This window comes from Phocoena sinus, chromosome 5, assembly GCF_008692025.1.
Source record: "Phocoena sinus isolate mPhoSin1 chromosome 5, mPhoSin1.pri, whole genome shotgun sequence".
Classification (NCBI taxonomy): Eukaryota; Metazoa; Chordata; class Mammalia; order Artiodactyla; family Phocoenidae; genus Phocoena; species Phocoena sinus.
This window is the reverse complement of record NC_045767.1, coordinates 36,537,652-36,558,882: the sequence shown is the minus strand read 5'-3', so window position 1 is coordinate 36,558,882 and position 21,231 is coordinate 36,537,652. Positions and strand designations below refer to the sequence as shown.

Below are 21,231 nucleotides of genomic sequence, written 5' to 3'. Positions count from 1 at the left end.
AAATAAAATTTTTGTTATTGTAAACAACTAAGTTTTGGGGTGATTTGTTAGGCGGTGATAGCTAACTGATACATCATACCCCAAGCACAGAGCCTGGCGCAGGGCAAGGGCTCTTGTAAGTGCTCAACAAATGAATGGCCATGTGGTCTGTCCCAAACTGGCCTCTTCATTTAGCAGGAACTGAGGGCAGAGTGGGCCCACAGACAGGGCCTAGCACCCTCAGGTAGGAGGTTAACTTATTCGTAGACTGTGGTCGGGTAAGTTACAACCTGTGAGCTCAGCCTCGAAGAGGGAAGATGAGGTCAATGGCAGGTTAGAACAGGAGTCTGAAAACAGCTTCATCTCTCACCTGGACTCCACCCAGCTGCTGCTGAGTCTCCCCTTCCCCTATGTGTTAAGTACTATTATTAGCCCCATTTTAAAGATGAGGAACCTGAGGCATGAGAGACCATGTAACTTGCCCAAGGCTGTGCAACAGGTCAGCGGTGGGGCTGGAATGTGGTGGGTTTGCTGCAGCGTGTGCCCTGCACTGCACTCCTGCCTCCGCAGAGGATTCTGGACCATGGTTACGTGACCAGCTCCCAAGGGCTGGCTGCTACCCTGTGCCCAGTCAGTCCTGCATAAATGCTGCCACGGTGAACTGCTCTGTGCAGGCTTGAGTTCCAGTTACTAGCCAGCTGCCTCCATTTGAATCTCAGTCACAACCTGAGCCCTCATCCCACTGACTGGACACCAGAGTTAGTTCTAAGCCATCTGCTCTGTAGCTCTTCCTGAGCCCCCGTTAACCCTCCTGGAGCCTCTTACAACCCCTTCCCTTACACCCACCTCCCCACTCCCTGTGTCCCACCGTAGGGCCTCTAGGAGCCCATGCCAGACCTCCTCAGGTCACCTCCTGCCCTGGGGTTGGGGCAGTGGTGCCACCACACACTCCACCTGCCCACACACTCCTTGGCACCCTCACAAGAGGCAGGAAATGTGCCTGTTTAGGCTGAGGCACTGAACAGCCTCTCCTGGCCCCTGTCGAGGAGGATGTGCTATGGATAGGCCAGTACAAGATGGTGCTGCCTCCAGCGCTGGATCCCTGAGTGACCACATGGAGTGGAGACCCTCTGCCTACAGGAGGACACGCAGCGCGTCAAGCAGGACAGAAATCTTGTGGTAAGCCACTGAGAAGTCCCGGTTATCTCTTTCCACAGAGTTCTGACGTGGAGAGCATGGCCCACCCGTACTGACCCCTGGGTTCATGTTGCTTTTAGATGCTACCCTCTGAGAGACTGGACCTCCACCCAGAGCCCCCCAGGGTCCCCCCACCCCAGGGGATGGGTCTGGGCCCAGGTTTTGCCTCTCGACTGTGTCCTGCTGTCAACATATGCAATGAATTCAAATTCAGAGAATTCATGCCTAACCAAATTCAGAGAAAGCGCAAACGGAGGTGACTCTAATCTGAGAAGCTCGGGGCCCAGATCTGTATATGGCAGTCACCACATGGAATCCCGAGGCCGCCTCTGCCTGCCGTCACTCAGAGCTAGCTGCAGGTACCAGTTCTTTTCCACAACTGAATCCTCATAGGCAATGCCAGCTTTTCTTCCAGATTCAAGTCAGAAAAGATTTTGGTGACCACTTTACTTTTGGAATTGTCTCCTATTCTTGTGCATTTGACAAACAAAGAAAAAGCCAAGTCAGGATCTCATAACGTGTCTGATTTTTAAAAACTCGGTAAAGAGGCGCGTGAGCTGGGATATTCTCGCCTGGTCTCGGCTAGTGTTTTTTTCTCTTGTCTCCGCAGTGAACGATGCAGATCCACAGAATAGTCCCCTTGGCACCAAGGCCCCAGGGACACCACCAAGGGAACAGAAATGTAAACAGCCACAGAACACATGACCGTTTCTGCTCACCTGTCCCTTCTCAACCAGTAACTTCTCCAGATCTTCGATTTTGGCCTGACACCTCAGCAGATCAGCTTGGAGCTGTTCCCGAGTCTGAAATGAAAAAGACCAGGAAGTGAGCATGTCACCCTGGATGGTGACAGGAGAGTGGAAAGGACCGGGCTGCAGGATCCAGTCCTAAGAAACGGGTCCGTTTTTAGGAGCACACGTGCAAACTGGCCTACCTGGTTCCTCTGTCACCTACAGGTGTGACGTGTGTAAGAACTGCAAGGTCTTGAGAGGCTGTCAGTGCTACCCCCTCAGTTTAGAAATAAGTCTGCAGACTGGAGAAGGGGCCAGTTTCTTCACTCACATCAGGTCCCAGCCCAGCTGACCAAGTGCAGTGGCTGCATCACGAATGCCGGCAACACTTTCATGCTTGCTTAGCCCATCTCGTGGGCCTTTGCCACCTAGAACAAGGGCTGAATTCCAAAATACCCCAAGGACCAGGCAGGTACTATAAAGAAGGGAGCCAACTGGGTGTGGGGTAATAGGGAGTGGTGGGGACTGTGGCAAACCAGAGGCACATGTCCCATCTCAGGGGGAATGCCACTCAGCGGTTGCGGCCAAATGGGACTATGTGGAACGGGAAGCCCCGTTCTGCCAGGTGTTCTGAGCCCTCAAGAGAAGCCAGGAATCGGAATTTCTATGTGAAATCTCCTGACTTTTAAATGCTGCAAGTAGATGAAATTTTTAATGAAAACCACGATTCAGCCCAAACCACTTCCAGCAGTATACCTCCTCCAGTCTATCGGTTACAGGTGGAATGCTATTGTAGCACTAGAAGCTTCCTTCCCCCAGCCTCACTCGCCACCTCCCACCTCACGGGGCTGTTGTGGGAAAGAAACGGGGACGCGCTGGGGTGAAACGTTGGCCCCAGCGGGTGTGCTCCCTGGGAGTCCCCCTCGCCTTCCGAAGGAAGGGCCAGCGGACTCTGGTCTGTGTGACTCCTGAAGGTGGGGTGATGGCCAGTGAGTGGACATTACTACAAGGCAGAGCTCAGCCCAGCACGAGGGCTGGTGTGGCCCAGACCTGGGTGTCCAGCAGAGCGCCGTGTGGGCTGGGACACCCTGACCGTCTCTGCCTGGGCTCCTTACGGACATGCCTGAGGGCTCCTCAGCCAGGAGAGAGGGAAGTCTGTTTAACAGTGGGCCTGATTTCATCACTGAGTCTTAAATTCTGAAACCGTTCTTGCCAATGGACGGCGCACACGACACGTGTGAGACGGCAGCGTTCCTTCTGCAAGTTCCACCGTCACACTGAGGATGGGCAGATAGTCCCCGTCCGGTTTGCTAAACACTGGAATGTTGCCACGGCGGAAGCTGTTAGGCGTCCCCATCCTCGCTCAGCACCCCTATGGAATCCCGATGCCAGAAAGGGCACGAGCCACCCGGCCTCTGCCCAGACGCTCGCCGCCCCGCCCGCCGCACCTACCCGGGCCTCTCGCTCGGCGTCCAGCGTCCCCCCCACCTGCTCCTGAAGCAGGGCGTAGGCTCGCTGCAGGGCCTGGTACTCCCTGGTCAGCTGGCAGAACCTCAGGTCAGCCTCTTCTCGGGTTGTAGTCTTAACGCCATGGAAAAGAAAAGCACGAGGAAGTGCGTGACTTGACGTGAACTGCGGTGCCAGGGTCAAGTCAGGCAAAGCACGTGTCCAGATCTCACGACTGCTGCCAACAGTTACACAATGACCCGGTCACTGCCAGGACCTAACTGGAACTCTGGAGTGAAGGGCTCGGGGACAAGATGCCTTCTCTGCCGTCAGCGCCCTTCCCAGGAGCTCCCTGAACCCCGGAAATCACTCAGTCAGGTGCAGGCGAGCAAGGGTGAGCCCGCCCCGACTGCAAGACTGCACGGGTGAGCATCTACATTGTAAAGGGCGCCCCTCCCACCCAGCACGAGGAGCCCTCCTCATTCTGGGAGTTTCTCCTAAGGAAACAACCACTCAAAGAGCATCGCCGCAGCTGTGAGAAACTGGAATCCGTGTAACATCTCTCATCGGGGCCTGTTAGGTTAGAGGCACGTGCAGATCCATGAGGATCTGCTCGTGACAGAGGGTGACGTGCAACACAGTGTTTGGTGTCAAAAGATGCCTGTTACACATTCTTGGTGAAAAGAGCAAATCAAAAAGCTTGTGTCTGACGTGATCATGTGTCATGGGGTTTCCTGAGTGAATCCCACCAGGTGGGGGAGGTGGGGGAGAGCGAAGCTGCTCCTCCCTGCTTTGTGGCTCCAGCTCACCAGAGCCATGGTCACGGACGCGGGCATGCACAGATGGAGAGTCAGGAAAGCGTGAGGGTGCTGAGCCACGAGGAGAGGCTCCAGGTGGCTTTCACTCTGCTCTCTACCCTTCCCAGTGCTGTTTGGATCCTCTCCTACAGTGATATGCCATCTTCATATACATGGGTGTCGTGTGTCTGTGTGCGTGTGCACGCATGTGCGTGTGTTAGCACAGGGGGATGAGGAACAGACCGCCACTCAGCAGTTTCAGTGACAAAGGGTAAGCAACAACGCAGTGGCCACGGATCTCCTGTGTGAAAGCCGTGCTGGGGAAGGAAGGGGCCCCCACGTGCTGCCAGCGCCCCCATCACCATTCTCGGAACCTGTGACAGTGGGGACCACCTTTCCTGGATGCTGGACTATGATCACACAGGTCCTGCAGGGCTCGTGCCTCACAGTGAGGGAGCAATGCCTGCAGCGGCCAGAGGCAGGAGGCGCTGTACAAGCATCCCCAGGGTGAGGTCTGCTTACGTCGTCCAAGTCCTCCTCGGGCGTGGCCGGAGCCCTGTCCGTCCTGTCTGTGTTGCAGGACGTCTCTGACAATGTTTCCGAGTCCACAGACTCCTCGTCAAATCCAAAAAATGTCTCCACAACATGCTTCTGAAAAAGGCAATTTGCATGACATGAGGAGGGGACTCAGAATCACCTGGATCCTCCATCCTGTCTTCCCCGGGGCAGAGGGGGCTACGATGGGCAACTGGGCCAACAGGGCATCCCAGGAGGTGGGTCGGAGGGCCTGTGTGTGATTGCTGGGGGAGAAGGGGCGCCAAAGGTGGTCACAGGGTGGTGGGTTGCCACAGAGCGTGCTGGCCCAACCTGGCTCCAGGCGCATGAGCTGATGACCTTTTGCAAGTCAGCCCCTTGGCCCTTCTGAGCGCCAGCTACTTTCTCCCTTGGACAGACATGAGACCCCCCACCTCACCTGTGGGCACAAAGTGAGGTCACCAAGCACCACGCCCAGGGCAGTACGAGTGGGCAGCATCCTTGCTGTACTGAGGAGGAGGAGGGGAGGGGAGCCACGTGAGACGTGGTGTTCTAGACCAGGCACAGGGGAAGGTGGTGAGGCAGACTGTCCACGGGTGGACCCTGGGACTCCAGCTGGACAAGTGTGGGCCCCAGGTCCTCACCAGACGTTCCCCGTGAGGCAATTTTAGTTTAACCGTCTGTCATGGAAAACTTGGAACACTTACAAAATGAGAAGGAAGAGTGTAACAGACCCACATACACCTAATATTCAGATTCAGAGGCAATTTTAAATGCTCTGTGTGCTGGCCTCCCGGTTACCCTGTCCAGCACTTCTCCCACCCCAAATATCACAGGAGATGGGGCTTCATTCACTCACTCATTCATTCAGCAAACACCTGACTGAGCGCCTTCTATGGGTCAGACACTAGGTTGGGCCTGGGGGCTCCAACTAGACCAAAACCAGGCCTGGTCGCTACCACAAAGAGCTTCGTCCCCTGGGGCTGCAGATGTCAACTCACAATCACCAGATCAACATCCCTTGTCCAGAAACACTGGCACTTTTTTTCCCCAAAATAGCCTCAGAGAAGGATTTTTATTTGTTTTTACAATCAATGAATGCTCTTGACCATGAAGAAAGAACTATAACTAAATCCAGAGCCAAGCCCAGGCTCCTACCTGTTCATCTGAACCGGCTCCTCCCAGATCCCCCTCCCCGCCCGCCCCCCCACCCCCCCACCCCCCCCCCCGCAACACACAGAGGGAGGGGTCAGGGCACTCCCCACATGCGCAGGGCACCTCCCACTCTGTTGCAGCTAATGCTTGTGTACAATCTCATGTGCCCAGATGTAAGAAAAATGTGGTTGGTACCACAATCAATAACATGATTAGGAAATAATTCAGATTCAGGAAGGGAGAAGAAGGGGGCTCCTTTGTCATCTTGTACGGTTAGTGTCTCTCAAGAGGCTTTACTGAAGGCACCTGACCACCGCTGTCATCCACAATGGCTTTGCATTTGGCATTCGTGTTTCTGCAAACTGCTTTCACCCTGTGCTCCTTTTTGTTTATTTAATACAGGAGGGGCAGGTACTGCCCCGTGAACTCCCAAATAATCTCCTCAACAGCTCCATGGGTGGCTAGTGGACACCCCCAAACCAACTGTTCCCACAGTCTAACGTGCTTGTCACCGGCAGCTCCATACTTTTAGTTCCTCAGGACAAAAACCTAGGCTCCCCCCCCCCGCCCCGCCCCCCATGTTCCACGCCTCTGGGAGAAATCCTGTTGGCTCCATCTTCAGCCCGGAATCCAATCCTCCAGGAACCAGCGCCTCCCTCCTGGCTCAAGCCACCATCAACTCTCACTGAAATTTTAAAAACTGCCTCCTACCGTCCTTCCGGCTCCTGCCCTTGTCCCAAAACCTGGTGGTCAGATGAACTATTTTGAAACAAGAGTCAGGTCGCATTGGTCCTTTGCACAAAGCCCACCGGCTCTGCACCATACCTCAGTAAAAGTCAATCCACACTGCAGTCCACCGGCCGTGCAGGACCTGCCTCCTACTCTGCTCTGGCCTCATGCCCTTCACCACTGGGCTCCAGCCACACTGCCAAGCACACACCTGCACCTTCCACATGCCTGCCACAGGGCCTTTGCACTGCCTAGGTGCTCTTCGCCGAATGCACAATGCTCTCTCTCTCCCTTCCCTCAAGTCCTTGCACAAATGTAACATTAAAAAAGACCTCCCTGACCACCACATCAAAGTCCTGACTAACCTATCCCCACCTCAACCTCTGCTCTCCTTCCTTTATTTTTCTCCATAGTGCTCATCGCTACCTAACATAAGACATATTTTGCTTATGTGTCTATTAGCTGTCTTTCTCCTCTAGAATATAGGCCCTATGAGGACAGGGATTTTGCTCCATGAGAGCAAGGATTTGGGCTCTTCTGTTCCCCACCGTAGCCCAGGACCTGACACACTCAAGAAATATCAGTTGTTCAATGAGTATTTGCAATGAACTCAATGCCAAACAAACCTGTTTACCCACAAATAGTGTCGGGTTTGCACGTGACCTCCCTTCCCTCATTCATGCAGCCAGCATCAGCTGGGCCTCCACCTGACTGTGCACCCCAGGTGAGTCCACCAGGTAGGAATGTGAGGCCCTATTAGGCTCCTTTCTGAGTGGAGGTTGGAGGAGACAATCCTACACTCAAATCCCCCCTGCCCCTGGGTTGAGAAACCCCACCTGAGTTCAAGTGTCAACGATGTTCCATCTCCAGGGAGCTGTGGCTATGACAGCTGATGGCGGATGCATTTACAGCGCTCAGCTCCTCTGCACACATGCAGTTCACCCGAGCCTCAGGCTCCTTATTTTTCTGGGCAGCCACTCAGCTGACCTCATTTCTTGTAAACACTGCTAATCGCTAGGCCTCTGGGGACAGGCCTGTTGTGCTGAGTGGCAGTGAGCGGTGATGCGGGGAGGGCCCTGCCTGGCACACCGATGGAGCCCCAGGAAACATCAAGCCTCACGGTCTCCACACGACCAGGACGCGATGCTGAGTGGTGGTCACTCACTGCAGGCATCATGGGCCATTCTGGGAGGTGATGACTCAGTGTTCCATTACCTAGGACAACCCGCTTTTTGAAAACTTGCGGGACTGCGAGTTAAGTACTCAATTACTGAGCCCTAATACAGTGTATTAACTACAGACGCCGCAGCCGCGCATTTAAAGCAGACCTGCCCAGACTCAAGTGGAGCCCCCTGAAGTGTCATGTGGCCCCAGAGACCAAGAACCCTAGGAAGCATGCTGCAGTGAGGGAAGGAGGAAGCAGCTCTTAGAGTGGGGATCAAACACAAAAGGACATTCAAATTATAGCCCTATAATCAGAAAGGAGACAAATCCACAGATACACGGCACATACAATTTCCAGGACAGCAGTGAGCTGACTATGACCTGCCCCCAACCTTGTATAACTTATGGGTGAGGTTAGTTTGTTTCCTCTGAGGGTTAGTTTTTTTAAGTGACTGTATTAAATGGGAAGCCAGAATGTACTATGTATATTTATGCCTTTATTAATAAAACAACAAGATAGAAAAAGACATTTTAATGTTTCAAGTGAAAATCTGGTGGCTGTCTTCTTGGAGACTAAGTAACGCTGCCTTCCACTGCATTTTCATGTACACAAAATACCACACCAGCCTCCAAGGAATGAGAGGAAAATCACCTGCAAATACCGTTTCCTCAAATGCTCGGCTCATAATGGGCTTTAAAAAAAGTCAAGCATGAAAGAAACTGTCGATTTTTTGGAGCCTCCATTGTTCAAAAATTCTCTGGGAATTTCTTAAGACAAGACACTTCAGGAGCATAAAATTTCCATCTTTGTCCATTCCGAGTGCATTTTCTATATAAAAGGGGCACACTCCTCCAGACTTCTATTTTCTTTACCACCAAAGTCTCGCCTTGCTGACACCTTTTTACTAACTAAGCCAAATGTTTCAAATGCAGTTTGGGCAAAACATGACAGAAAAATAAACACTTCTTCTCCATTTACGTGCTGAATAGACACTCATTCTTAGCAGTTCACATGGGATGGAGAGGAAAAGGGGAGGCACCCCCCAAATAAACAACCCCTCAACTGACTCCAGCCTCTCTCAGCCTCCTGTCTCCTCATCTGTGTCATTCCCAACAATCGTGGTCACAGGAAGGAGCTCCCCGATCATAGCCACTTACTTTCACATGGCCACAACCAATCCCCCAAAGCTGGCCACTCACCGTCATGCTTATAGGTCATCTCCTGGCAGCCAGAAAAGTACAGGCACACCAGGGTGCAGAGACAGAGGAAAAAGGAGAAGTACAGCACAAAGAGGATATACTCCATGGCGGGGAGGGGCTTCAGGACCCGCTAGCTGTGTGTGTCGAGGGAGCCGAAAGCCATATCATTGCCATCAATTTCCAGGCCTCTCTCAAGTCCTAGGAGGAAGCACCGATTCTTCCCCAGAGCATTGTCCTTCCCTCGACCACACAAGCCCACCGTCTTCCTTCTCTGCTGCAGAGCTCTGAGAATGAAGGTACTCCGGAAGATGCACCTTTATTAAAAGGGATGCCAGCTCTGGGGCAGATCCGTGGGCTGAGAGGAGCCGGTTTCCAGGGGCCGAGCCTGGGCATGTCAGTCACAGAGGACGGCCTCTAGGCTGGCTTATTCTCTGGGGGCTTTCCTCCCAGACCCCAGGTTCCCTGAGTCGCCCTGCTGTCGGGGCCAGTCCATGGGCCCGGGTCCCTGGATGATCACAAGGGCCCCCGGGAACAGCGCTAGCAACCACGAAGCTGAGAGAGGCTTCTTCACGACCAGAGCCCAAAACGGGGAGGCTTGGGAAATTTCTCTATTGATCCCCGTCCACCCTGTACACGCCCCGGACTAGTTAAACTCATGGGTTCTCAGCAATTCTTCTGTAAGTATTTGTTTTTATCATTTATACGAACCGAAAGAAACCATCATCCAACAGAAAAACTGCAACTAGAGAGGTCTTCAGTTTCCCACCTGTGTGGCACCTACGAGGGCCTTGTGTTTCTTGCAGAAGCTTCTCTAAGCATAAGATCAAAAGAAAAAAACCCTCCTAATGGAGGGTTTAAAAAAGGGCATATCTTACCATTAAAAAGTAAAACTTCTGTAATTTGAAAGGTAGTAAAGCAACATTAAAAGGTAGTAAAGCAACATTAATTCACAAAAGGAAAAATATACATAGCCAAGTTCATATATGTTTTAACTTCAATAATGTTTGATACTCTGCTCCTTCCAAAGGAGCCGTGATATGAGCTACGTAACCATGTCATACTATGCAACCTAGTGCTAAGTCTTTAAGTCATCCTTCTAAATGAGCTGCCACCCAGGCAGAGTTGGGACTGGTTCAGGCATGGGCCTGTGACCAGGCTGAGCTAAGGAGCACCAGCTCTGGGACTTTTGCTGGAACCACTAAGGAGAGACACCCTCTGACCACAAAGGTTGCTAGACAGGTATAATGCCAGCCTGAAGTTGCTAAAGCTGTTTGGGCCACCACATGGGAGAGCTTGCTTGAGAAAGAGGTCAGCCCAGAGGAAAGTACATTTGAAAGATGGAGATAGACAGGTACCTGGCAATATCGTGTGAGCATCTGGATCCAGCCATGCCTGAAACCATTCTAAACTTCTCAGTTATATAAATTTTTTTCTTTGTTTAAATGACTTTGCGTTTTTGATGCTAGCAACAGAAAAAATCCTGGCTAATGGGGAAGAGGGAGATAATCCTAGAAATCAAGTCATCTGCAAATTGTTGAGTTCTGCGATAAGCCTAAAGACTGATTTCTCTCTGAGCTGCTCTACACCTGAACCCTCAAGAAAAATGAAAGACAACCTTTGACTTGCAAGCAGATTCCTGGCTCTGTGGACACCATGACACATGTCCATGACACATGTCCAACCTCCTGGACCTACTTAGACCCACCTTTGCTGGAAGCTCCTCAAGAGTGGAGGCATCCCTCTGCACCTGACGCTGTGCTGTGCCCAAGGCAGATGCTCCACGGATGATGGAGCAATGGCGAGAGAGATGGGGGGATGGGAAGGGCTGAGAGCTGCACCACCTTGGCCTTCACCACCTAGCCCACTGAGGACATGAGCCACCACAGGCCTTGGTCAGGAGGCAAGCGGGACCAGGTCCCAGAAGAAATGGGGAACCAGTGGAGGGTTTCTAAGAAGAAGGTGGCAGGGTCAGACTTGTGCCGTAAAAAGATCGTTCTGAACAGCTCTCGGGGGAGGAAGATGCTGGAAGCAGGGGAGCAGCCAGGGAGCTGTGGCAATAACCCCAGGACAGCAGATGAGGGCCCAGAGGAAGATGGTAGAGACAGATGAGGAAGCAGAGGCCTAGAGGGGGGGGTCTGGAATCAGGGAGCTTTGCCTCAAGCCCCTCAGCCCTGGGTCTGGGATCCCCTCCTAACACCAGGCGGGAGGCCAGGAGCTGCAGACCCGCCTTTCAGCTGGCTCCTCTCCGAAGACCGAGGCTCACCCCCATGCTCACTCCCCGTGTTGGGGTTTCCTGCCCTGCTAGAATACATTGCCTAGAACCACCATCACCTCCTGTCTATTCCAAAGACTTCGGGTATGGCCTGGATGTCCCCATGGGCGTTGCTATGCGGGATGAGGTGCCCTGGGCAGGCTCTGAAGCCAGGTCAGGCCCCCAGCTCTGCTTTCTCTCCCCCCTCCGTTGCGCAGCAACCTGCAATGCTGCCCCAGGTCGGGACAGTGCAGACTGCATGTGCGGCTAGCTACTCAGCTGCCCTGCATCTTCAAAATCGTCCCCATGTTTTATCTCCAGGACCCAAATCTTTTCCCGAGTCCTTTACCAAACAGCCCCAAAAACCCAGCAGGTGGCATCTGGAGCAGCTCCTGGGGGCCTCATGTACTACTGATGTAGAGCTCAGCCACCTGCCTGACCAGGTTATGGAGGAGGGAACAAGTGACAGGGGTGCTGCCCAGTCTGGAAGGGACAAGCCTTTGTCCCGTCCAGGGAATGAAACACCCAGCGAAAGCCCTCAGCTGCACGTTGCCACGCGGGGAGCCTCACAGACCAGCAGGACTGAAAGGAAGTATAGCTCACTTAGTCAATGTGATCGAGCCCCACTGTGTGGGCCGGGTGCTGTGCTGGGAGCTGCTCATAACTGGACGAACGAGGCAGGATCCAGCCCTCTCCACACTCAAAGGCTGATGACAAAACCATGGGGAAGTGTTGTACAGGAACAAAGTCAAGTGGAAACAACCAGAAAGGGGAAAAAAGATTCCTTTGGCTACTTAAAAATGGGAAATGTATTCACGTGATGGAAAGTGCCTGGCATCCAGCTAGGCTAAGGTACGGCACCCTGACTTCTGTGCCAGAGCAGCTGCTGGGACCCTGGTCCTTCCCTCCACAAGGCCGCAGGCTTGGCCTTGGAGGCACAAGGTCAAGTTTGGATAGGCCCTAGGTGTCCTATCAGAACGGATGCAGGAGCCACTGACCAGGAGTGACGTATCAGAAGCTCCCCAGGTGTGAACTGTGTCCTGGTGATAGCAGACCCCTGGTCCATTTGGGAGAGGGGACCACAGAACAGATGCTTGAACCCAAGGAAGGGCCTATTCTCAGGTGGTGCTTTGATGTTTCCCATCCTCCCCTCAAAGGATGGCTGCTGTCTACAGGGCATCGAGATGCCACCTCACTGCTACCTGAGACTGTCTCTATCTAAAAGATGGTGACGTGAATTAGAGTGGGGGGGAGGGGAGGGGCAGGGCCTGGGAACTTGCATCTAAAAGGCCCTCCAAAAGAAAGTTACTGATTTAAGATGAAGGGAGAAAGAGAAATTATAATTTATAATTTCAGTTCAACAGGCATGGAGCCAGAAGCTACATTTAATCTCATGGGTGTGATGTTCATTGTAAGAACCAGGAAACCGAGGCTCCCAGAGTTCAAGGCCACACAGCTAGGAGCCAGTGTGACCCCCACGCTGTTCCAGGCTACGGTTTCTGAGCCTCATCCAAGATCCCAGCCCCACTTTCAAGGTGTATGAGCAAAGTGTACTAATTTTAGCCATTCTTCACGTGCCCATTTCTCTCCTAAGACACAGCTGTCCGCTGCCAGGCCGCACGGGCTGACCCCCTACCACCCGCCACTCCATGGTGGGGCTCTGATTCCAGTTAGGCCCTGATCAGACCTTCTGCAGAGCAAGTCCCCCTCCCTGGCCAGGGCCCGAGGAACCGCTCAGGGTCGTTCTCCTGCAACCTCCACCCGGGGCTGAACTAGCAGGGTCCCCGGGCAGGGACAGCCAACACCAGTCTTGTCCCCAGAAGACCCATGAGACAGGTCAGCAGCCCTCGGGGACAGGATGGCCCCCTGGAAGATGAGGGCTGGCATCACTGCTCTGCCCTCAGCACTTCTGCAGCAACTGGGCTGTGGGTGTGGAATTAGAGGAGCCCCTTCGGGGGAACTGCAGAGTCCAGGGAGGCTTGCAACAGCCAGAGAGCAGGGATGGCTGTCAGACTTCCAGAAAATTCTGGAAACTTCAATGCATTCACCATGACACTGTGTCATGCAAGGACCCGGACAAAGTGGTAAAGTGCGTGGATGCATAAGGGACAGAGTGCGATGGAGGCATTTAAGGAGAGAAAAGAAAGTACTGAATCCCTGCGGCCTGTGGAGAGGAGGAAGGGAAGTTGCCCAGCTTGAGAGGCAGCCCTGCGGAATTAAAAACCTAACCGGGTCCCCGATGGACCCAGATATTCATCCCATCCAGCCCCGGACAAGCTGGGATTGAGTAGTAGCATAAGGGAAACAGCTGTACACTGAACCTTGAGAAAAAGAAAGGTGCTGGTGGGTCATAGTAAGTGGGAAAGACCCTGAATCAGGTCAGGAAATTTCCCACAGAAGTTCCCAAACTCCACCTTCCAGTGGCATGAAACTATTGCAATTACAGTGACCAAACATCCCCATCCTGAGAAGACCCAGTGTCAGGCAAATGTATCGTTCCAGTAAAAGCAATTTGTTTATTGAGTCAACAACTATTTAGGGCCACCCACTGTGTGCCAGGCAGTGACCAGGACCTGGTGAGCAGGACACAGGTGCTGCCCTCCTTGCCGGCTGTACATGCAAGCCTAGCAAATCCCAAGCCCATTCTAGGCCTCTGTAAAGTTCCTTCCCATAGACACATTCAGAAACAGGAAAAGGGGAAACATAATCTTCTCTTATTCCAGGCATTCTGATAAGGTTTGAAAAATATAGTTACGGCTCCAAAGTGGGTTTCCTGAAAACCTTTCTGGGATATATGAGGCCGCAGCACATCCAGTTCATGCAACAAACTGAACACCTTTAGATTGTTGCTTTTTAAACATATGTCCTGTGGTGAAAATGGCATTGGTGTACTTTACTGGCAACTGTGCAAAATGACGCAACCCTTCTATAAAGCAGGGGTGGGAGGCTGGGGGCGAATGTTCTTGACTGAAGCCTTCACACCCTCTGACCCACATTTTGACTTCTGGGAATCTACCCACGGGAACGATCCAGACTATGGACACAGTTTTCTGGACAAAAAGAGTTCGCTGTGGCGACATTTACAGAAGAAGGAAGTCCAGGAAGATGGAAAGGGTGGTCACCCAATGAGATGTTCAACACTCAGGGAATCCAGCAGAACTGGCCCGTGAAGAGTGGTCTGCTAAGCATAGACACATTTATTGCAGCATTATTCACAACCGTGAGGAGCTGGAAGCGAACGTGCCCGGCAGACACAGGACAGTAAACAAATCTATAGCCCATCCACTCCCTGGATTATGTAGCCACGAACATTCACATTTATGATGACAGCAACATAACATGGATAAATGCTTTATAGTATAGTAGTAAGTAAAAACCCAGGGTGCAGAAGTGTATTCGACAGTTACAGTTACATTATTTATTTATTTATTTTGCGGTATATGGGCCTCTCACTGTTGTGGCATCTCCCGTTGCGGAGCAAGGCTCTGGACACGCAGGCTCAGCGGCCATGGCTCACGGGCCCAGCCGCTCCGCGGCACGTGGGATCCTCCCGGACCGGGGCACGAACCCGTGTCCCCTGCATCGGCAGGCGGACTCTCAACCACTGCCCCACCAGGGAAGCCCTACGGTTACATTATTTTAAAAAATGGAAGCAGAATGAGGATGGGGGGAGCGGAGATTGCGTTAAAATGCCAACATTGATCGCACTGGGGAGGTACTGCTGTGATGGACCCCTTGTCTCCCAGATAGTCTACAATGTGGTTATACTACTTCCATAGTAAAATATATATATTTAAAAATAACCAAATTCTGCTGAACCACTTCCCTTTCCTGAGTTCCTAATGTCACTGCATAGAGATTTGTATCTCATTCAACTTCACTTGCTGGCACAAGCTTGGGCCTTGGAGCCCGAGACTTGAGGCTGAAGGTCAGCCTTGTCAATTACTTTACCTCTTTGACTCATTTCTAAATTTTATATCTATATACTTCCTGTAACCTTAAAATGAAAAAAAATAACACCAGTCTCACGGGGTTGCTATGAAGATTAAATGAGATGGTATAAATAACCACTTATCCATGTGTCCAAATTCGGTCCACAGATATATTTTATTTGGCCCACAGAGTGTACTATAAACAATTTGCACCAATATTTACAACCCTTAGATTTTACGTAAAGGTGTTACGGGTTGAACTGAGTCCCCCCAAAAAGATATGTTAAAGTCCTAACCCCCCAGTACTTCAGAATGTGACTTCACTTGGAAATAAGGTCATTGCAATAATATGAGGGCACACTGTAGTGGCGTGGACCCCTATGTGACTGGTGTCCTTATAAGAAGATAGCCACGTGATACAGAGACATACAGGGAAAATGGCACGTGACAACAAAAGTAGAGATCGTGGTTATGCAGCTTTAAGACAAGGAAAGCCAAAGATTGCCAGTAAATCACCAGAAGCTAAGACGAGGCAAGGAAGGATTCCCCTACAGGTTTCAGAGGGAGCACGGCACTACTAACACCTTGATTTTAGACTCCAAAACCTTGAGATAACACATTTCTGTTGTTCTAAGCTACCCAGTTTGTGGTACTTTGTTACAAAAGCCCTAGAAAACTAATGCATAAGGAGTCCCACTTCTCTTGAATGACTGGAATATCTGATACCAATTGGCTCACTTTCTTATAGCAGCTGATAGTCTGGGCCCAGTTTTCCACAGTCCCCACCACTCCCTATTGTCACCCTGACACCAAAGCCATATATATATCTGTGATCATTCAGTAAGACATCTGCACTGCTGTTTTCTTTATAGGAGAGAAATATTTCTCTACAACCATATCTCTACCCAAAGATAAACCATGAGGGGCATCTGGTTCAATAAAAAGGAGAACAGGCCCACAGCTTCATGGAAGTGAAAAATGTTTACGGGTATTAATGCAAACTAAATCCTTTTTAAATACCAATTTGTTCTTTTACTTTCCAGCTTGGTCCCTGTGGGCATCTGAGTTTTCCAAACCCAGCTCTGCTCTCTTCACTGGACGTTTGGACACCATCTCTATAAAATGGGCAAAGCCACACTTTCCAAAAAGAACGCATTTTGTATCATTCCAAAAAAGCCCGAAGCTCCTGATTTTTCAAAACAGGATATAGATGTTATAAACCAAGACTAAGTATCTTTTAAATCCTTCCAAAAGTCTAAGTATTTAAGTTTTTAATTTTGGGTGAGCATCCCCTGAGGCCTAAATACAGAATTCATCTGTAAATTTTCCATGAATAAATTACAGTAAGCAGCCCCACGTTGCTTTGAGAGGTAGTTATAACGGGTTTTTCACCATCGAATATGCAGAGATGTGAGTGTGTCTGCCTTCAGGGCTCCTCTATGGATTGCTCGCTTCTCCCCCTATGCCTGGACCATCCGCCCTGCAGACCCTGGCACGGAGCCAAAGCAGGGCAGCTGCGCCCTCGCACGCTCACCTTGGGTGGCTTCAGGCCCTTCCCACGATGTCTTCTGGAGCGCAAGAGCCGTTCTCTCTCCTAGAAGGAAACACAACTGTTGGGATTTTCAGCCAGCCTCACATCACATCCACCAACCCAGCTGACTTCAGAGGGCGTAACTTACAAAGCTGCTGTGCCTACCTGTCTGCACCAGGCCTGGGTCAGTCCAGGTTCTGAGCACCCAAGGCATGGCTGCTTCTCAGAACTGACAGCTACAGAGCCATGCCGTTAACTGGACTTGGATCATCCCAGAAAAAATGCCAAGATTTGCCAGTCCTGTAAAACTCCAGCCTGTCTGTCTCTGGGGCTGTAAGCTATAAAACTTTAGGCAGTGTTGACTAGACATCAGCTGTCAGTGATCCCAGCAGAAAATTTAAAAGTTTGCAGCTTTGATCTCAGACAGAGCTGGGGCCAAATCCCCATGGGGCCTCCTCCTGGTCAGGTGACACACCTCATTTCTCTGATTCTCAGGTTCTTCCTTTGCTATATGGGCTGGAACACGCCCTTCAGAGACGGTGGGTACCTGTGGTTCTTGTCAGTAGAAACGGCACCCATCGAGTAGTAGCAGAAGTAGCAGCATTCTGCCCCAGATAAAACCAGTGAATTGTCTCCTTCCTAATCAAATGTTCCTATTCTCTTTGGCTGCCAGGAAACCCAGAGACAAATCTGGTGCTTGGCCACAGCCCATATGGTCCACCCATGTGTCCCTGCTGATCTTAACTGATGTTGCTATCTTCATTTTCTCTGGTCTTATCTGTTAATCTTCCTCTTTCAACTCTATCATTGTTTTGTTGAGTGTGTTTTTTTCATCTTATGTGGCATAAAGACTTTCGTGTAATGAAGCAAAGATGAATGGAAGGATAAATGATTAGATGATTGTTGGAATGAAGGTGGGATGGAGGGAAGAAGGGATGGGTGGAGGAAGGGGACGATGGGAAGATGGATGGAGGGATGGGAGGGAGGATGGATGGGTGAGTGGAAGGAGAGAAGGAAGGAGTAGAGATAGAGAGATAGGAAAGCAAAATGAATTGGACAATTACAGTCAAAGCCTTTTCTATAATTTTGATCACTGGCTTTTCTACTTTTTGAAGATCCACTAATGGAAGCATCACATACCCCCTTGACACACACACACACACACACACACACACACACACACACACACACAGTCTTAACAAGTCCTTCAAATTCTGCTCTGATCATAAGGTTCCAGTTTTCAAGTTCACAGTCTGCAACAACTAGGCTAAAAGAAAAGAAAATAGATTTCTTGGGGACAGATCATGCCCACCCTGTAGAGGCCAGAAGGCTCTTTTGAAAAAACTGATGCTGCTTCTCAATGGCAGCAAACTAGGGATAAGATTTGAGAAAACGAGTAGCCATGAAAACCGCTCCCAGATACCAGTGATGTCGTATAAACCAGTGGAGGCTGCTTTCTGGAAGAACAAAGGGGGAAGGTGCCCATCACCAGGAGGAGCTCTGTGAGATCCCACCCTGCCAGCAGCATCGCCCTGCAGCCCTGCTGCCATTCCCGGGGCCTGGGTCTCATGCGCCCCACGGAGGGCTGTCGCTCACGGTCACGCAGACATACCAGCGAGAGATCGTCGATGACATGTTGCTGCTCCAGCACCTGCAGGCGCAGGAACTCGATCTCCTGCTCGTCCCTTGTCACACTGAGGTCATTCAAGGAAGTGTGCCTCTTCAGGGACGCCTGTGCCGACAGCTTCTCCTTCTGCAGCCAAGGGAAGAGAGGGCACTGCAGGGCCACTCATCCACAACACTTGATAGGAACCCACCGTATGCGTCAGGGCGTGGAGTGTGGGCTTGGGGATATGGGATGGTAGAATGGAGGGACGGATGAGAGCCCCCTGGTCGTCAAGCTGGAGGAGTGGACAGCTGCAGACCGGAGTCAGGCCTGAGGTGTGGCTGACTGTGCCCGATGCTGACAGGAAGGGCTGGGTGGGCACTGGGGTGGGGAGAGGTGGATGTCTGCACCAAGCCTGGAAAGCTTGGTCGCTGGGGAAAGAGAGCACGGAACACGTGGTAACGACACACACTCACACCTGGACCTGCCAGGGCGTGGGAGAAGGGTGTTCTGTCTCCCGGAGCCTCAGTCTTCTCAGCTGTAAAATGGGCATGACTGACACTAGTTTAGACAATGAACCTCAGAGTATTCCTTAAACCGTCAACGGCATGACACCACCCTGACCACAAAGACCAGTCATTCTTGTTGGAGCAAATAAAAGGCCCAAATTCAAAGCACTCAGAGCAAAACTGTAATCGTTCACGTACTGAGCTGCGTCAGTGCACCGGGTTTTCTGTGAGAATGTTTTACGCCATCACTCCATCCTCTCCTTAAACCCACAGCGCTGATATTTTCCTTGCCAGTTCACAGATGAGGAAGCTGAGAGAATGAGGGCTGGGCCTAAGGACCCTGGGCGGAGACCCACCGTCTGACTGCCCCGGGCTCTCCGTCAGGCACAGACGCCCACGGTGTTGTGAACTGTGGAGAACAGAGGCAGGAGGGACGGGTGCAGACTGAGACCGCTCGGCAGGCTTCCTGGGGGAGGTGGGTAGGAGGTGGCCCCGGGGAACGTGTACGGTGAGGGCCAGGGGCTGGAGGAGCCCGGGCAGAGGCAAGGACTCCGAGATGATGACTTACCATCTCCACGTTTTCCCGCGTGAGATTCTTGATCTTCTCCTCCATCCTCTGGATGCTCTGCAGCAAGTCCTCGTTCTTCTTGTTCATTCGCTTGTTCTTCTCCACCAGGGGCTTCAGCTGGACCTCGGTCTCACGGGAGCGTTTCAGCTGTGGCCAGACAGAGAGGGCAGCAGCTGTAAGAGCCAACCTCAGAGGCCAGGGGAGATGCCCCCTGGCCTGGAGCTGCCACTGCTTGGGACCACATCTCCTGGGTGGTGCAAACACCACGAAGAGCCCACAGACACCTGGCTTCCAAATGCAGGCTCCCACCTGAGCCTCAGAGGGCCTCGGGCAGGGCAACAGGAGGGGGTGCAGCCCAACACGGAGGCCCAGAGACCTCCCTCAGGTCGTCCCCGCCGGCAAGCGGCCTGAGCCTCTTCCACACTTCCTTTACCTCCGGGCATAACCCCCAGAGGTCATGGGTCACATGCATAAAGGTCATTCCAGCTACCTAGCTCCTCCTGGCCACCATTCCTCTCCAGGTAGAGACCTAGCCGAAAGCTCAACACTTTTCAGACAACAGACGATCCCTTGGCCCTGCTCAATGCCAGCCTCTTGGCTCAGGGCTCCATCCAGCCCTGGAGCCACGCCCTGAGTCCTCTGAGCACAGTCCCTATGACTGACGAGGTGTCCTTCCAGTCTCTCTCATCCCATCAGCATCTGGGGAGCCCCTCTCGGGCCCGGGCCCTGTGCTGGGAGCTGGGTCAAAGGGATGACACGATGGGGTGACCGTCCAACAGATGGGAGAAGAGGACAAAGACGGTAACAGAGGTAAGAACACAGTGAGACTGGCGCCGGTGGACACGCCAGGCCGGGGAACCACACATCCAGGGGTTCAGAACGGACAAGAAGACGGCGTGTCGCTGAGTGCAGTGGGAGCACGGAGTCTGGGGGATGGGCAGAGAAGGGGCGGGCATGGTGAGGTCTGATTTAGGGAGCTGAGAGCTCTGCCATTTGTTTGCACCTGCAGCCACACTCCTGCCGCACCCGGGGCTTTGAGGCAGGAGCACTCTGTGGTCAGGACTGCCTTCTAGAACAATCCATCACTCTGACTGCTGTGTGGAGGCCAGTCCAGCGAGACAGAGACATGGGAGATGACAGGGGAGGGGGAGGGGGAGCTGGGACTGGCAGGCTGCTCCATTAGAGGCACCCACTCTTTTTCCTTCTGAGCACGGTGTCCTCCGTGACACACACACTAGCTGCATGACCACGGCCGAGTTCTCAGCCTCAGTTCCCTCTTCTATAAGATGGGAATAATGGTAGTATCTGCCTCAGAGACTTGTTATGAGAACTAAATGCACAGTGATAGTCTTCGCAGGGTCATTTTAATGGATGAAAATTATAAACAATTTAAAATATTTATCAGTATCACGACAATCACAAGAACCACTGCATCTATCAAGTACTCGCCATGTGTCCAAAACGATGTTCGGCCCTTCCAGGCATCCCCTCTCATTTAGCCCTCACCACCACCCTAGGAGGGGGCCCATCCCCATCCCCATTCCACAGACAAAGAACCTGGCTACAAAGAGGTGGGGTGATGTACCACACAGAAAGTGCCAGGACCAAGAACCAAACACAAGGGACTGACTGCACACCCCTGCTTTTGGTTACCAGGCTGTGAAAGTTAACATAAAACACTGATGGTAGCCATTAAAGTATAACATGGACCTTGACTCATACACTGTACCTCTAGAAATCTATCCTGCAGAAATAAAAGTTCAAGTCGGTAAACACAGAAATGTATCTTCTGTGAGGCATTGTTTACAACAGCAAGGACACGCGAAACGGCCTAAATCTTCACCAGTAGAGGAATGGCTGAATAAACCATGCTTTGTCTACACAGCAGAGTATGATGGAGCT

General features: G+C 51.9%; 1 protein-coding gene across 2 annotated transcripts in view; it reads right to left on the bottom strand.

The window, feature by feature from the left end:
- JAKMIP1 (janus kinase and microtubule interacting protein 1) overlaps positions 1 to 21,231 on the bottom strand; it is a 131,925-nt gene that overhangs the window by 31,586 nt on the left and 79,108 nt on the right. For both annotated transcript variants that reach the window (XM_032632707.1, XM_032632708.1), the window contains 6 exons: positions 19,330 to 19,476; positions 18,259 to 18,399; positions 16,650 to 16,709; positions 4,673 to 4,801; positions 3,360 to 3,488; positions 1,896 to 1,979 (listed from right to left, as the gene is read on the bottom strand). In XM_032632707.1, the coding sequence (XP_032488598.1) occupies positions 1,896 to 1,979; positions 3,360 to 3,488; positions 4,673 to 4,801; positions 16,650 to 16,709; positions 18,259 to 18,399; positions 19,330 to 19,476 (690 nt within the window). The remainder of the gene's footprint in view (positions 1 to 1,895; positions 1,980 to 3,359; positions 3,489 to 4,672; positions 4,802 to 16,649; positions 16,710 to 18,258; positions 18,400 to 19,329; positions 19,477 to 21,231) is intronic.